Source organism: Lolium rigidum, chromosome 3 (genome assembly GCF_022539505.1).
Source record: "Lolium rigidum isolate FL_2022 chromosome 3, APGP_CSIRO_Lrig_0.1, whole genome shotgun sequence".
Classification (NCBI taxonomy): Eukaryota; Viridiplantae; Streptophyta; class Magnoliopsida; order Poales; family Poaceae; genus Lolium; species Lolium rigidum.
In genome coordinates, this window is record NC_061510.1 from 325,313,005 (window position 1) to 325,330,372 (window position 17,368).

The 17,368-nt window shown below is 44.3% G+C and overlaps 1 protein-coding gene across 2 annotated transcripts; it reads right to left on the bottom strand.

Annotated features, from left to right (window-relative positions):
• Window positions 1-9,585: 9,585 nt before the first annotated feature.
• LOC124699997 lies at window positions 9,586-17,368 on the bottom strand. 2 transcript variants are annotated; one of them, XM_047232203.1, is made up of 12 exons: window positions 16,919-17,368; window positions 16,413-16,516; window positions 15,988-16,332; window positions 15,784-15,890; window positions 15,410-15,572; window positions 14,255-14,508; window positions 13,868-14,030; window positions 12,593-13,426; window positions 12,385-12,515; window positions 12,237-12,297; window positions 10,372-12,150; window positions 9,586-9,976 (listed from the first exon to the last, which is right to left on the bottom strand). In XM_047232203.1, the coding sequence occupies exons 2-10, from the start codon at window positions 16,512-16,514 to the stop codon at window positions 12,240-12,242; spliced, it is 2,157 nt and encodes a 718-aa protein (XP_047088159.1). In that variant the 5' UTR covers window positions 16,515-16,516; window positions 16,919-17,368; the 3' UTR covers window positions 9,586-9,976; window positions 10,372-12,150; window positions 12,237-12,239. The 2 variants fall into 2 exon arrangements, with proteins under 2 accessions (XP_047088159.1, XP_047088158.1); XM_047232202.1 differs by having other exon boundaries at window positions 14,255-14,511.

Genomic DNA, 17,368 nt, shown 5'->3' on the forward strand with positions numbered 1-17,368 from the left:
GAGCACGCTGAGACACAACTATAGTGCGAGCTTCAGACGGATAAGCATCTACACCATCACTGTCATAATCCTCATCTTCTGGATCATTTGGATCAACATCATCTCCAGTGTCATACTCATTGTCCTCATTAATAATCATGACCTTGCGGTTAGGACAATCCCTCCTAAAGTGACCCTTTCCACCACATGTATGGCAATTCATATCGCGGTTGCGCGCAGTAGAAATGCTAGAACCACTTGTACTTGCAGCAGATTCGGACTTCTTTGTGTTGGACACATTGGAGACTAGTTTGCTAGGCGGAGTAGAATAAGGTGCGGAGCGCGTAGATGGCACCGGCGTCGTTGATGGGGGCACCCCAGGCGTGAAACACCCAGCTCCCGTAGTACGGCCTTTAACCTTAGCTTCGTCAGCCAACTGTGATTCAGCTTCTCTTGCATGATGTAGCAACTCATTCATAGTGGTGTAACTTTAATGACGAACAATGCCTTTGATATCATACTTCAAACCATTGAGAAAACGAGTCATTGTCATCTCAAGGGATTCCTTGACACGACCACGCTGCATTAGCATCTCCATCTCCATGTAATATTCATCAACAGTCTTCACACCTTGTCTCAATAGGGTCAACTTTTAAAATATGTTGCGCAAATAATTAGTGGGCACAAAACGCTCGTTCATTGCCGCCTTCATAGCACGCCATGTGATAATAGGCGGTTCACCATATTCTTCGCGAGCACTAACATATCGATCCCACCAACGCAATGCATAGCCATCAAATTTGGAAGAAGAAAGCTTGATCTTCCTATCTTCAGTGTAATTATGTAGGCGCCATAACTTCTCAATCTTCAGCTCCCAAGTGAGGTATTCTTCAACATCAACACCTCCTTCAAACTTGGGTATGGAGAACTTAGGCTTACCCAATCCATCTTCCTCAAACCCATGACCTAGATGTCGGAGGTCAGCAAGCCCACGAGGACGATTACCACGTGGAACACCACGAGCATTATGAGCGTCATCTGGAAGCTCAGGATCTTCTTCGTCTTCTTGTTGTTGTTGTTGGGTCAAATTCTCAACAGCTAGTCGCAAATCTAGAAGACTGTTGTATATCCGTCATTTGATCTTTCATTGTAGTGACGGTCGCACATGTAGTATCCAGCTTCTGGGAGATCCCTTGGACCGTTCCCCTAAGCTCATCATCCTGAGTGCGGAATTTACGTCGCATCTCATTATGAAGAGCCTCATACTCCCTCCATGTCATAAGATCAGCAGCATCCTTGTTTTCCTGGTTAACAATTTTGGCATCACTAGCAGACATGGTTAGTAGTTAGTGCACTAAATCAAAAATATATGGTGGTACTCTCACAACTCACTCAAAACTGATAATAAAAGGAAATCTTACCGCTCCAAAGTGAATTAGTATTACTTACCACTTGTAGTGACAACTAGTGCACAGATGTAGCGAAGCGAATATCAAGGGTATAAGAACAAATCACACGGCAAAGCAGGATATATGTGGGGTTGTAGGTGGGCTACCTATGTGCACCAATAACAAGCTCTAGTGCTGACCGTAGACAACCAATGATACTCACACAAGGCAATAAATGTGGTAAACCAACTATATGTAGGAAATAGGTTGCAATGCACTAGAGAGACGCTAGCAAAGCTCAACGAGACAGGCACAAGATTGCTCAACTACGGGTGCAGTAAAGAAAACTTAGGCCTTCACTTGATTCTTCTAGCACTTCACTTTTCTTTTTGGATTTTTCTTTTTGTATAACACGCAGCTATGTAGCTCTTTTTGCTTCTTTTCAATTTTCTGTTTTTTTATTGTATGACTCAACTCCTTGATAACACGACCAACAGATAATGTAAAAGCACCAAAACCCTAATGAGCAGCCTGTCGAGCGGTAAAACTAGTCTCTTCTGGGGAAGTTCCTAGTCACTTATATCGAAAGGTTGTGGCTATAGTTTGGACAAACACACTGTATGCTATGTGGATTCGGAGTAACAAAAACTAAAACTAGATGATAGTAAAGACTCAAACCCTAACAACTAGATGGAAGAAAAATATACGCAAAAACAACTACCAAAAACAACTAAAACTCGAAATTAGTGCAATATAAGGCTATGGCAAACCCTAACCCTTACTTTGTATGGCTTTTTCTGGATGGGAAACACTCACAACTCAACTATGGGGTGGATTGTGGATGGCTTACCGAGGAAACACTGAAATCTGATACCAAGATGATATGGGGTGGCCCGATCTTCTCAGTAAGCAACGTTGGTGATGATGATCACGGGATGAACACAGCGGAGAATCACAGATGATGAAGTGGATGATAACTTGTATGACGCAACGAGATCTCTCGATTGGTCACTGTCGCCAATGCAACAGCTCTCAACCCTGCAATATATTCGCAACTCCACACACTTGCGCACGTAGCCGCCGACCACAAAGCGGTAAGTTGCAACCTTCTAATTCCCAATGGAACAGCAGATTACACAAGACTTTCAGATCTACACAATATCAAGCAATATGGTGTAGGGAATTCAATAGTTTTGCAGAGCAAACAACTAAGAACTAGGGTTTATCTTAAACGTGGTCTAAAGCAACTTTGGGGGCGTCCTGAGCACTTATATAGGCGTCCGGGACGACCTCGGGTCGAAAAAGTACGAAAATAACCGACCCAAAATAGATCTGGTCGAGACACACTCGGACACGGCCGGTCTCGGGGCCGGTCGACCGGGCCAGGGACCGGGCTGGCCGGTTCAAACCGGGCCAGGGACCGGGTGCTGACCGGGCTTGGGAATTGTCGCGCAGTAACCCTCCCGGTTGGCATCAGCTGGTTTTCTGGTTGGCGCCGGGTCGGATCCGGCGCGCCGCCCGGTCGGACCGGGCCAGGGATCGACCGGGCGCATCGGCGTGGCGGCCGGTCTGACCGGGTGTTGGGCCAGCCTGGACTTTAGCTTCTCATCTCGCGCATGCCTCCCGCTCATCCCTCGTGCGTCCATGGAATATCTTCATGTCCAGCTTCATGCCCAGCTTCACGTCCATCTTCACGTCCAGCTGCTCCTCTCCTCCTCGTGCGATGTTTGTCTCCTCTTCATACCTGATGATACATAAGTAACAGGACTTAGGCAGTATAAAGTTCTCATCAATCAAAGTATCGTTTAGAAACAAGTTCACATGTTGTTTAAGTAGCTTCGCACGAGCCCTTGTAATATGTCCAATCCGAACTTCATTGGACTTGAGCTTCACAGCAGCTTCATCTTCATTTGGTAATGACGGAGGTAGTAGTGTGGTAGGTATGTCCTCATCACATATTGTTGTCCGGAACCCGAGGCCCCAAAGTGACAATAATTGGGATAACCGGATGGGATGGCTATGATGTGAGGATCACGTGTGTTCACAGAGTGTTAATTCTTTGCTCTGGTACTCTATTAAAAGGAGTATCTTAATTACCAGTAGTTTCCCTGAGGCCCCGCTGCAACGGACTGGTAAGACAACAGATGTCGTGCAAGTTTCTCATTGCGAGCACGCACGATCAAATAGGAACACACGCCTATGGTTCTCTTATACTAGGATACTTATATCATTATTACTTGCAATGCCTATGTCTTGCTATTATATGGACTCTCTCATTCATGCAGCGCCCGTTCATCCATCCTTGTGCCTATAGTATTTTAATTCTATTGTCTATTGCAAACATCGCTACTGCTTTTTTATTTCGCTACTGCTATTACTTCACTACTACCGCTGCTATAAAACTGTTATTATTGATAAACTGTTGCGAGCAAGTCTATTTTCAGGTGTAGGTGAATTGACAACTCATCTGTTAAAGCTTATAAATATTTTTTGGCTCCCCTTGTGTCGAATCAATAAATTTGGGTTTTACTTCCCTCAAAGACTGTTGCGATCCCCTATACTTGTGGGTCATCAGTAGTTTCTCTTGATTTTTTCTTTGCTTTGGATGGATCAACCCAAAAGGTTCTTGCATGAAATGCCATATGGTCATGGTAGTGGTATTCAAAATCCTCTGGATAGGAATGCTCCAAGAGGTCCTATATGGTTATTGATTGTCCACCTCTTCCACCGTATTTACCTTCAAAGCAGGATTTGTACCTCTCGCCATCCCTATAGCACGATTCCGAGAATCTTGAGAGTTTTGTTCGGCCACCTTGAGAGCTTGCATCTCGTGCACCACTTGATAGGAGGTTAGCTTAGGATAGCTTTCTCTTCCAAGGAGACTCTTGACATCAATGGGATCATAAGGCATCATGCAATCAATATACTTGTCCTTGATCCAAAAGTCATCAATATGTTGGGCACCCACATTCCGAAAGGCATCGGCAATGGTGATAAGCCTTCTATACATCTCATGATGATCTTCATCTCGCAACCTCATGAACCCTTCGGCTTGGTTCCGAAGAGCACTATACTTGTTTCTCTGCATGCTTTCACTTCCCATAAAGATTACAGACAAACCCTCCCAAGCTTCCTTGGCGGTGGTGAAGTTTCGAACATAAGCCAAGTTTTTTGTCCCCACAACTTGTTGAATCATGTTCAAGTCAGTGGAATTGAGTTGGTTATCAACCTCTTCTCTTCTATTCAAGTTGTCGGGGTTGTAAGGCTTGAAACCTTCAACAATTATTCTCCAAAGCTCACTGGAGGCACTGCATACATGAGAGCGAAACTCAAATTGCCACTTATTAAAATCTTCAACATTAAACTTGGGTGGATCACCCCTATTGTTTATATGAGGGTGGGGAACCGGGATATTGGGAGAGCGGAAAGGAGGAGGAACGGCATTGTAGCTCTCATCGACACTCGCTTTAGGAGTAGCATTGGAGGTTTTAATTTTGTCTAAGTGATAACCATCCAAGGGCTTTATAGTAGAGGGTGAGCCCGAAGTATGTCCCTCATCTAAATAGTCCTTGTCCTTTTCCTCTACGACGGGAATGGCGGGAGGGGTCAGTTTTATAAGCCCCGAAAATATGTCTTCATATTTTCCATATTAGCTTCCATGAAGGATCTCAATGATGTTTCCATCAACTTGAGATCTTCCATGGAGGTCGGCTTTGCGGCCCCTTCCGAAGGCCCATCATCCGGCATACTCTTAGGCGGTTAAGCCCGAAATAAGAGTCGAGGCTCTGATAACAATTGAAAGGATCGTATGCCGCACCTAGAGGGGGTGATTAGGTGCTAACCAACTTTTAGTTCTTTTTCAATTTAGGCTTGACACAAAGGTAAATTCTCTAGATATGCAACTATGTGAATTTACCTATATGACAAGATCTACAACTAAGAAAGATATAGCTAGACAAGATATAATAGAGATATTAAGGATAGAGGTAACCAAAAGTGGAGCACGCGGAGACACATAGATGATTCCCGTAGTTCCTTCCTTTTGAGGGGAAGTACGTCTACGTTTGGAGGGGTTTGGTCGCCACAAAGGCCTCACTCAGGTCTCCTGTGAGCAACGCCATGAAGGCGTAGCCCACTTCCACTAAGGGATTTCCTCGAGGCGGAAATCGGGCCTTTACAAAGTTCTTGGGGCACACATCCACAACCGAATTGGAGGCTCCCAATATCTGTAAAAACAACAAATCAACCACAAACCTCTAGGATTTCCAAAGAGGAACACTAGCAAAGGGGCCCTCAAGAAAATGAGGGGGAAATGTATATCGCTTCGGTGAAGGTGTAGATCAGGGTCTTCTCCTTCGATTCTCCAAAGATCAAGAACTTTGGATGGTTGGAGGAGGATATCTAGTGAATCTTGTGTTTCTTGGTGTGGCTCTAATGGTGGATGAACTTGATCCGGAATGAGCAGCTTGAGTTGGAAGAAGAAGGGGGTATTTATACCCCCCCCCCCCACCACCAATTGTAGCTGTTGCAGACTTTTAGGGCCGGAAATTCCGGTGTTAGTTGGGGCCGGAATTTCCGCCCCCTCATCACATATGTTGTCATCAAACACACAAAACATAATTATGAGAGATGTTCTTTCAATAGGGAGCAAAAGAAAGACCTACGTATGATCTTTATCGACTTGGAGAAGACATATGACAAGATACCAAGGATGGTCATGTGGTGGGTGTTGGAGAAACACAAAGTCCCAACAAAATACATTACCCTCATCAGAGATATGTACGATCGTGTTGTGACAAGTGTTCGCCCAGGTGATAGTTGAAAGAGCAAAGTCTCATCGTATTGTTTTGTGTTTTTTATAACAACACTAGAATGTATTTCACCGTGTGCATAGTTGCCTTGATGATTTATAGGTACACTGTGTTCTACTTGAACACCTCAAGACCAGAAGAATCAAGATAGTAGTTGATAGATCTTCTGGTTTTGTGTTTGTGTCGCGAGTCGACGTGGTTGGAGTGGTGTAGAAAAGAAACGGGTTTCTGCTAAACCGGTTGTACCAGTGTTGGTTGTTGTAGTACCGCTACAGCTACCAGCACCAGTTACATGTGAGCCTGGAACCTCGCTGGCGGTACTACCGCACCCTTCTGGGACCGGTAGTACCGGTCGAGGTACCGCTGGCGATACCGCCTTTTGGGAAAAAATACACAGAATACTTGCCGGTACCTTGACGGTACCCCAACCAGCACTACCGCTTGAGTCACCCTTGATGGTGAAACGTGGTAGTTCCGACCAGGTACCGGTTTGGTACTGGTTAAGAAAAATGTGTGGAGGTACCAGGATGGTACCGCACTGAAATCGACGAGGCGTCCAGGGTACACAAAACTCATGTCGGTACCTTGATGGTACTAGCACCGGTAGTACCAGTTGTACCCCACGTGTCCTTCGCCGAAGGCTTGTGTTTACCCTAAGGCGGCAGTACCGCTCGAGAAAGCGGTAGTACCAGTTGTGTGGGATCTGAAGATAACAGTTGGATTCGTCGACCCCTATAAAAGGGGGTCTTCTTCCCCACCTCGATTTAGATCCTCTCCACTCTCTCTCCTCCATTGTTGCTGAGCTCAAATCTAGAGGATCGCCCTCCCCATCCAACAAATCAAGCCCATACTTTGAGAAGTGGAGGAGGAGGTCCCGACCTACACATTCACCAAGAAAGAATTCGTCAATCCCACCTAGTCCTTGGTGGATCTTGTATCTAGGGTTCTTTTTGTGGGATCTCTTGTGATGAGCCCCTATGGAGAATAACTTGGTGTTGTACTAGTCCCATAGGGTGTTGGGATCCTCGGGTTGTTGTGTTGCTGGCCCCAACCTCGTGTGAAGGAACCGCCGCCTCGACCGGCATTGATAATGGAGAGGTGAAGAATCCTTTGTGGGGTTTTCACGAGGAACAAGGTGAAGCCTTCGTGGCTGTTAGAACTTTAGTGGTCCACACCTCCTCAACGCAGACGTACTCCCTTTTGTGGGAGGAACTACGGTAAACACATCGTGTCTCGTCTCTGCTACCGTCCGCTCGGTTGTCTCGTTTCCTTTATACTTGCTCTCTTTGTGTTCCTATTGTTTCCCTTGCATTGCATCATATTAGGATCATCGTACTTGTTAAAGTTGTCACATTTGCTTCCGCATCGCCTAAAGCTGAAAAAGGACTAAAATTGGTATAGCGCCTATTCACCCCCCCCTCCCCTCTAGTCGCGCCACGATACATTCAATTGGTATTAGAGCGAGGTTCTCTTGGGATTGATGCCTTCCCAATCACGGTAGGTCTACATCAAGGGTCGGCCTTAAGCTCATACATGTTTTCCTTTGTGCTGGATGAGGTGACCAAGGATATACAAGGAGATATTCCTTTGTGTATGCACTTTGATGATGTGGTGCTACTGATGAAACCATGGATCGCGTGAATATGAAGTTAGAGCTATGGAGACAGACGTTGGAGTCAAAGGTGTTTAGATTTAGCAGGGCCAAGACTGAGTACATGCGATGCAGCTTTAGTAGTGTTGGTGGCCAAGACGGAGATGTCAGATGTCAGATTAGAAGGACAGATAGTGCCTAAGAGGGAGACCTTCCGACATTTGGGATCAATGTTGCAAAGTAATGGTGACATCGACGAGGATGTTTGCGATAGGATCAAGCCAGGGTGGATGAAGTGGCGGCAAGCATCTAGTATATCCTATGTGACAAGAAGGTCCCACAAAAGCTAAAAGGTAAGTTTTATAGGACGACAGTCAGACCGACAATGCTATATGGCAAAATGGTGACTCACTAAAAAACAGCACATACAACAAATGAGTGTTGCGGAGATGTGCATGCTACGATGGATGTACTGCCATACAAGAAAGAACCGGACTAGGAACGAGGTAATTCGTGACCATTGAGGCAAAGCTACGACGCTTCGTTCGTGAGTCGCTGATGCGTCGGGCCCACGTCTCCCCGCCTCGCATTTAGTTGTGTTCGGTGTGCCCGAAATGTCCCATGTAGAGCGGGGACGAGCTCGGGACGCTGGACACCGTATTGGACCGCGCCGGACGGAAAGGGCTTTGGAGCGCGCGGCTGGGAACGAAATTTTGTCCCCGCGGCCCAAATCCCTTTGGGGCCGCTTTTGAAGACGCGGTTGGAGATGCTCTAATATAAAAAGGGGAGAGGTAGTGATCCAAACGATCTCAACCATAGATCGTCCATCCAACGACAGAAACAAGAGCGGACACTCCCTGGTGGACTGGCCGATCATAAGCAGAAGAAAGAAGAAAATAATAAAGTACCTAACTGCTCTATCACACTACCGATCAGAACAAATAGGAAAAAAAAGAGCATAACTGCCCCTTCACAACTATGAACTGGCATGTCAACAGTGCCACGTCCCATTTCATTCCAGAGCCATACACAAAGAGCTGATTGTCCATGAAAAATGCTTAGCCTCTCATACTTTAGCAAAGAAGTGGATAAATATTATGCTACGATCATCCAATTAGCAAATAATTTCAAATTTTCATTTATAATCTTCATGACTATCAAAAGGAAGCAGAGCATTGAAGTAAACTTGCTCTGGTTTGCTTCAAAAGAAGGCAACTATATGCAAAGTGTAATCAGGAGCACTTAATACAAAACACCCACAAGTGTCAATATCTATACTACAAAAATATCGATCAAGTGATTTGTTGAACTCGGAGGATAAAGTAGGGATGCAACATAGGCTCCTGAGCACCAATATTGTGATGGAAATAATACGTAAAATAATATGAAAACTATGTATGTCCATAAAATAATATTTTCTACACTTTATATTAAACCAAATCTGAGTACTTGATAGCCATCACAAAGTACAAATACAGATCTGGACACATCCCCTGCAAGTCTACTTCACCTCTGACATTATCATGAGTACATCCGCACAGGTTCATCTGCCGGTTCAGTGTATGATAGCTCCTTGCCCTTTACCACTGCCGTTATCATCAGTTTACCAGCATCCAGGAAAACATCGTCTGCATCAGCAATTTCTCCACCGAGAAGCATTTGCCTTCCAGGCCTCTCGCGTACACATCCTCTTTCCTCGCAGGTAGCAATTCCTCCACCGAGAAGCATTTGCCCTCCAGGCCTCTCACGTACACATCCTCTTTCCTCGCAGGTAGCAATTCCTCCACCGAGAAGCATTTGCCATTCAGGCCTCTCGCATACACATCCTCTTTCCTCGCAGGTAGCACCTCCTCAAATGTACCGTCAAACACCACCGGGTCTGGGACTATAACACAGCCTGGAGGCGTTGAAGAGGACCATTCCTTCAAGCAACTCTCTTGGATGACTTCATCACTCCAGCCTTCCAAAATGGATGCCTGTGAGAGCTGGACCCAGTCATCCTGGTTGGCTGCGTTCATCCAGCAGTTCTCTAGAAGGCCTCTGTTGGAGCTTCGGAATGAGGAGCTTGTCCAGGCAAACACTTCAAAAGCTTTGAGAGAAAGCTCTCGATCTCTCTTCATGCACATCTCGATCAGTTTTGTTGGGTGAAGCAGCTTGCCTTTTTATTTGTCCTGTGCATAGTCTGGACCATGTTGAACAATCTCTTCCTGTAAGTAAAGAAAAGTAAAACTAATTAGGTGAGCTATCTGTTACAGATTCCTCAGACAAAGACAACACATCCACCTACATTCCATCAAGGGTTATCCTCTTTTGTACAGCTTGAATATACTTTCATTAAAGATAAGTAAAACAAAACACTGCAACTTTCTAGAAGTTTGAGCTTGGAAGTAAATATGGAACATACAAAGACATGAGGACACAGATGCAGATCGATGCCTGGGTATATTTTCAGCTCCTAGCCCTACTAACAATGGGATCACATGTAACGAGAAACATTGCAAGAACATGGCTTATTTTTAAGCTAAAGTCTGGAGGCAAATATTGATTAGAAAACAGAAGTACAGCATGACCTATTGACCTTTTTTTGTTTAAGACAATTCACCTGAAGTTTTAGAATCCGGACTTTAGCTGGCCAATCATTTGCGCGGACTCGACTGCCTCCACATCATCATCAGAATCTTGGTTCATTGCATCCAACAATCTTGAGCAGTACATCTTCTGCACCGAGCTGTTAGCAGCTGAAAAATCCAGTATTTTTGAGAAATCCATTTCAGACATGAAGATATCCACTTTAGGTTCAGTAGGGATGGGGGAAATCACCACAACAGCAGACGTATCAGCAATAGGGTAATTGGTAGCCACAGGGACAGCATCCATGACAGAATTCACCACAACATTGTCCACCTGTTCACTCATATCAGACTGAAGATAGGAATTGAATTCATCCTCATACATGGCCTTATTCAGAACAAGATCCAAAGGCTGAGAAGCAACAGTGCTAGGTCAATCTGCCCTTCCACATCAACTGGGTCTTCAAGTAGGTAAACAGTTCTATGACCAGAAAGGGTAGAACGAGCGGTAGTACCAGGGCCAAGGGTATTGGATGTATCCATGGGGGTGCTTGAAGGGGGAGGTGGGTTAGCCTGGCTATCAGAACCCTCAAGATCTTCACGAAGACCATCAAACTCCTCATCATCATCATCGTCTTGATCATCATCGTCTTCATACCCAGTAATTGTCTGAACAAAACCTTCCACTTACAGTTCCAAGATGTACATCTTCTTACATATTACTACCATTCTTTCCATACGAATCTTCGAAGGGTCTCTACAAGCAATCTGCAGACGGACATTTGCATAGAAGCTTTTGAAGAGACCAGCCCAATCCACGTCCACAAAGCAGGCCAAATATTAACGCCACTTGAGCAAACACTGACTAAGCACACATCCGAGGTGGAATACCAACAACTTGGACCCAAGCTTCTTGCCACAGAACTCCAGAACTCCAAGCCACAGAGGTATATCTTCTGGGAACAACACTGCCGCTGAATGTCTGACTTCTCCTTTTTCTCTTCAGCAACCACTTCATTACAGCTACCTTTTCATGATAAGCTGCGCTCTGGAGGCTCAACCCTGCCAACTAATACAGCCTTTTCAGGTATTGCCAGACTCCTGCCTTTTCTGTCAGAACAACCCAAGCTCCTTCATCTCTGTCCTCAGCAGATGCAATGATGGAAGCAGCACAAACCTTTCCAGCGTCCCAACGCAGATCAAATTGACACTCGGGTAGAACCTCTCCAATAGATGGCTACCGTTGCTGTTCCATCACCTGATAGGATGATCACTGAGTCAGAAGGTTTACCACCAGTTTTAAGCGTCATGGAGAACAAAGAATCTTCATCCTCCACTCGAGCTTTAGGGATTATCACCTGAAGCATTTGTCAGAAGATAATACTAAGTGTAGATTGACCCGCTAACCCGATCTTTGCACAAGGTAGCGACAAGAATGCTGAACTCCTTCCCATGCTCATCTATCTGCATGTCCAAATGTTCTTCTGACCAGCTATGTCCTTTTGTATGCCCAGCTCCCCATCACTACCAACAATTTCCTGAAACGCTGTTTTCTTTACATTGTTGTCATGCAAGAGTGAGATGCTCCAGCATTGTATCCCATGGTTAGTCAACAAGAATTTCCGGTCAGCAGCCTCGGACGATATGTCACTTGGTAGCCAAGCCAGGGATCCTCCACCCTCATTTTTCTGAACTTCTCTTCTATGTATCACAATGACCTTCTCTTCGAAGAATTCCTGCTCGTGAACACTGAAACAACCATAAAGCGCCTGTTGGATCGGAAGCTATCGCAATACATTCATGAATGCCTCCTGGAATGGAAGTTGGACTTAGCGAGTTAAACCTGTAACATGTATATATACCATAACTTGGAGATGAGACACTGGTCAAATAGTACCTCTCATTTTTGTTCAAATAACTTCCCAGTTTCGGAGTACAGCTCCCACAAAGCTTTCAGTCTGCAGTATGTGAACGAAGTTCATTAAGGACATGAAAGAACATGATCAATACACCAAAGAACCAACATGAAGACAACTGTTGCTTACAGAGGATGACACGAATCTTTCTCACATAGCTCCCTAATACAGTCCAAAAGATCTGCCAATATATCCTTGTAATAATATGAGATCATGAGATCTAATTCTCTGTAACTTTCAAGGACTTGAACGCCATTTCTCTGCCACGAAATATAGCATTTTTAGAATTCAACCAACGCTAACAAGTAAAACATAAAATAGCAAGGGAAAATAATACCATTGTTTTTCCAGGTGAATGGACAAAAAAATGCCTGAGATGTTTTATCATGTTAAGACAGGTTGCAGTATACCGCTCCCCAATCTTCGGTTTTCCATCCCAGTAGATATCATCAAATAGTGTGTCAGAGTGTGCAATGTCAACCCACTCAGGCTCTACCTGGTTGGGATTGGTAGCCGGTGGTTTCAGCGAAGGTGGGTATTTCAACTCATCTAGCACGGGATCAAAATCAGGATCAATACTTGGCCTTTCCCTTACTGTTGCCTTCAAGCCATTACCATCTAAATACTGATCCATGTTAATCAGCACCATCATCCTAGCAGCATCGGTAGAAAGTGCAGCATTAGATGTCATTTTCTTGAAGAAACTTTCTCTTGAATCTGGATTTGAATCGAAGTCAGCAGGTGGATTCTTAAGAACATTCTCCAGATGAGCAATGTAAGGAGGGGGTTCTGGAAAACTCTTGAATTCAGAGAGAAGATGCTTTATGATCTGATCCAGATCAAGAATTAGGTACGAAAGACAAATAGAATATCCAGGGTTTTTATTTATTCTACAAAGAACGCCATCTATAACTATCATATCTTCTTTCTTGAATTCGCCTTTCCAACATAACCCTTTGCGGAAGTTTTTAACAGCATGAGCAAGAAAACTGTTCAAGAGTATCGTTCCTGTGCTTGTTACAGGATACATGGTAACACTTGGATCAATGCTACCAAATTCTGCCGTAGTGCACGCTTTGAAATTGAATGCCTCTACAGGGGCATTTTTAGGATCTTTCAGAAAAATTGGCAAAGATACTGCCCCATCGATAACGAACTCAGGTAGTTTATCCTGTTACAGAAGCAACCAGAAGAAATTAAAATTAGTTATTAAACAATATGATAAAGCTAACAGACAGACTCCTATGTGCAGCAAGCAAATAAGCAATGTGCTAAAGATGGTGCCAGCTCTGATCTTAAATGGTTCTATAGGTGCATTTTTAGGTTATGTGGGAGCTACAAAGTAAGTTCTGACTTCTCCATGTTTTATTTTTTCTGAGATTAACAGGCTTGTAAGGGATTATTCACTTCGGGTCACAGTAATTTCAGACTGGATCGACCATCTCTGGTATAAACTCAAATTCAAAGTTTACTACAGCAATATAAGATAAATCTACCTCACTGCTCTGTTATCAAATATTTTTTGCAACACTACAATACTAAAGTATGTGCATAATGGCTGAAAGATTAAAAGTAAATTAGAAACTATATGATATTGGCAAATGGCAATCACCTCAACAATAAGCAAGTTGAATATGTTGCCGACTTGGTCAGGCTGGAATGGTAGTGATGGGTTATATCGCTCCGTTCCATCTACTACAAAGTTGTAGAGGTATACACCAGGCTCCATACTTAATGAACAACGATGTTCACCTTCATATGGTGATGCATAGTGCCTGCAGTATATATTAAACAACATAAATGAAGATAGTAGCACAATTTTTATTGCTTCACAATTTGTCCTATTAGCCTACAGGACATATGAATGCAAGTTATTTTACTGTTCTAGCCATTTCATCCCTAAGCCTACAGGAACTTGTGGCGGATGGTGAACGTATCCCTCAATTTAGCATATGATTGTAGATGTTAATCAACTTGAGGTTACAAGAAATTAACTTACATGTTCGCCCAACCATCCCATGATCCACGAACGAACACTTGATTTCCACCCAGGTTCCATGTCATTGTTGCTTCTTTCAGACCCTTTGGTGGCTCCTGAGGTGAAGTAGTGCTGGAAGACGCTTCCCCATGGAGAATCCTGGAGGACGTTCCAAGCAGCTTCTCATTTCGTCCATTAACTCCACATGCCACTATTTGCGGGCGGATCACCGGTGTACTTGAAGGTTGTTGGGATATCTGAGAGCGATGTTGCATCTGCTAATACACATGTCAATATAACATATAATATAACGCAACTTCAGGTTGGATCTACCATCCCTGGTATAAACTCAAATTCACAGTTTACTGTTAGGTAAACACAATTCTAACAGCAATCTTAAGAAAAAAATTACTAGCTTGTTTTGTTTGAACAAAAACAATGGGCAATGATGCTTCTTATTGTGTAACCACCTCACTGTTGTGTTATAAAATATTTACTTGCATCGCTACAATACTAAAGTATATGTCATGGTTTAAGGCGGTAAGGGGATCTAAAGCGCTCAGGCACCTTTTCAACTTTTAAGCACTTAAAGAATAAGGCAAGGTGACGCCTTAGAACAGTATCAACTATTTTAATCAACAAATTAGGAACTAGCCTCAAATATTTTAATTAGCTAACAGACATGCAGCTAGCCTCAAGCAGCAGCTATGTCAAACAGCTAACCTCCAAATAGCAGTGCAGCTACCAGGGACCAGCAGCTAACAAGTATCAGCAGCTACTACTACTACTACTACTACTACTACTTAAAGAGAGGCACAGAGGCAAAGTATCACCACAGGTACACAAGAGCAAGCAGGCACGGGAAAAAAGATAGCAGTGTAGGGCAGATAGAAAAGATTCATGTGTACTGGTCTGCTCCTCTCTCTCTCTCTCTCTCTCCCCCCTCTCTTTTCCCTTACTTTGGGCTCCAGATTCCCTCCTTCTCTGATTCCTGCTCAAGCTGGACCACCTCTGTCTATGGCGAACCTAAGGCGAGCTTGACGCCTTGATGGCACAGGGCGCCCTGACGCCTAAGCGACACCTTACAGACGCCTTAAAAACCAGGGTATATGTGCATAATGACTGCAGCTTTTCAGATTAAAAAGAAGTTAGAAAGCATAGGATCTTAGCACTCACCGGAACAATAAGCTTGTTGAACTTGTTGCCCATTTGATCATCGTGGTATGGTAGTGATGGGTTGAGTTGCTCTATTCCATCTACTACGAATCGGTAGATGTACACACCAGGCTGGATACTTAATGAACAACGATGCCCACCTTCATATGGTGATGCATAGTACCTGCAGTACATACATTAAACGACATAAATAAAGATAGTAGCACAAACTTTATTGCTTCACACTTTGTCATGTTAGCAATTCACAGAACATATGAATGCAAGTTACTATTCTAGCCATTTCATCCTTAAACCTGCAGAAACTTATGGCGGATGGTGAACGTATCCCTCGATTCAGCATTTGATTGTAGACAGGTTACAGGAAATGAACTTACATGCGAGACCAATTATCCCATGATCCACGAACGAACACTAACTTTCCACCTAGATTCCATGTCAACGTACTTGGTGGATGTTGGGGTGTCTGAGAGTGATGTTGTATCTGCAACACAAACAAGATGCAGTTAATACACATGCCAATGTACCATATAATATAATGCAGCCAGATCATTTATATGTGAGAATCTTACTGTATTTACCGGATTGGGTTGAAGTACGCAGTTTGACCCAGAACGCCCATCCATCTGTAACTGCGTTGGTGAACACCCCATCATTGCCAAGGCAGGCTGCATTGATACAAAGGGATGTTGCACGATTCCAAACTGAGGTTGAATCATTGGTAACTGAGGATTCATCATCAGCGAAGGCTGCATCAGAGATGAGGGGGCCGTCATTGGGGCTTGAGGCTGCATTGGTGCTGGTGGCACTTGAGCCTGCATTAGTGCTGGTGGCACTTGAGGCTGCACTGGAGGTGAATGCGACATCACCATGGCTGGAGGTACAGTCCCTGATGCCATTTTGAGAAGCTTCGCGGCTTCAATTGCCTGCACAACATCATTTCAAAGAGTATCTTGCAGAAAAAAAAAAAAGAAAATTAGAAATGCTAACTGTTGATGTAACTGACCTCCCCTATAGAACTGAACTCTCTGCCATCACCAATTCGAAATTGCTTGGTTTCCATCATGAGCACCGGCGGATCCCACCATCTATCATTGTGTTGCTCCATTGCTGTAGGCATGTGCATTACATATATTTCAGTTAGATGCCTTGAGAGTTAAGCAACTGTATGAATAGATATGCATGGAACAATATCTAATAGCAATGATAGACATACATCTGTGGAAGGACCTATCTTGCAGCTCTTTATATTTGGCTAGACTAATCAGGATAAAGTTCACAAGGTCATTCATTTAAAACATTTGTTTTGTGCAAAAGGGGTATTACAGGTATGATGCATTCAAATCATGAATAACAACCCTATGCATGGCAAGTACCTTTGTGCATGGTAGATATGAAACAAACTATGCCGCAGTTCTAAAACTTTTGTGCATTCATCGAAATCATACGTGGACAAAATATCTTGGATACATCTACATCGACAGGTGCTGAAAGAGTTGGGACATAATTCACCTTAAGAGGCCCGGAAGGTACACTCTACTTCCCTTATCCTCCTCTCTCGCTGAATAGCTGCGCAGGGACCGAAGATGGCAGGAAACCCTCTACAGAAACTTGCCGTAGATCTTGAACCAGCTCTACAAGTTGGTGACCGGATCCTGGAAGTAGCCGACGAGGAACTCAGCCAACTCCTGGCCGAAACAGGCCTCCTGCTTGATTCGCGACTGCCTTCGGCGTCGTCAATGGAGAGGCTGGGGACGTTCAACGGCGTCGTCGATGGTGAGACCGGCGGCAGCGTCGATTATGCTGGTCGTCCGCCTAGGGTGCTGCTCCCGTAGGCGACAAAGAGGGAGACGCCGGTGAGAATTGGTTAGGCTTAGGCAGACAGGAGAGAGATGGTGGAGAGGTGGCAAGGTAAAGAGGGATGGGGCGGACGCTCTGCTGCGCCAGATCCCGAGCCACCGC

What these genes read in the sequence shown, in the direction of transcription:
- LOC124699997 (XM_047232202.1), bottom strand. Translation starts at nt 16,514, where the DNA reads ATGGAGCAACACAATGATAGATGGTGGGATCCGCCGGTGCTCATGATG. An exon ending in TCAACAAGCTTATTGTTCCG is followed by an intron (nt 14,512 to 15,409) that starts GTGAGTGCTAAG and finishes CATGTGTATTAG; the next exon opens with CAGATGCAACATCGCTCTCA. An exon ending in TCAACTTGCTTATTGTTGAG is followed by an intron (nt 13,427 to 13,867) that starts GTGATTGCCATT and finishes CTTCTGTAACAG; the next exon opens with GATAAACTACCTGAGTTCGT.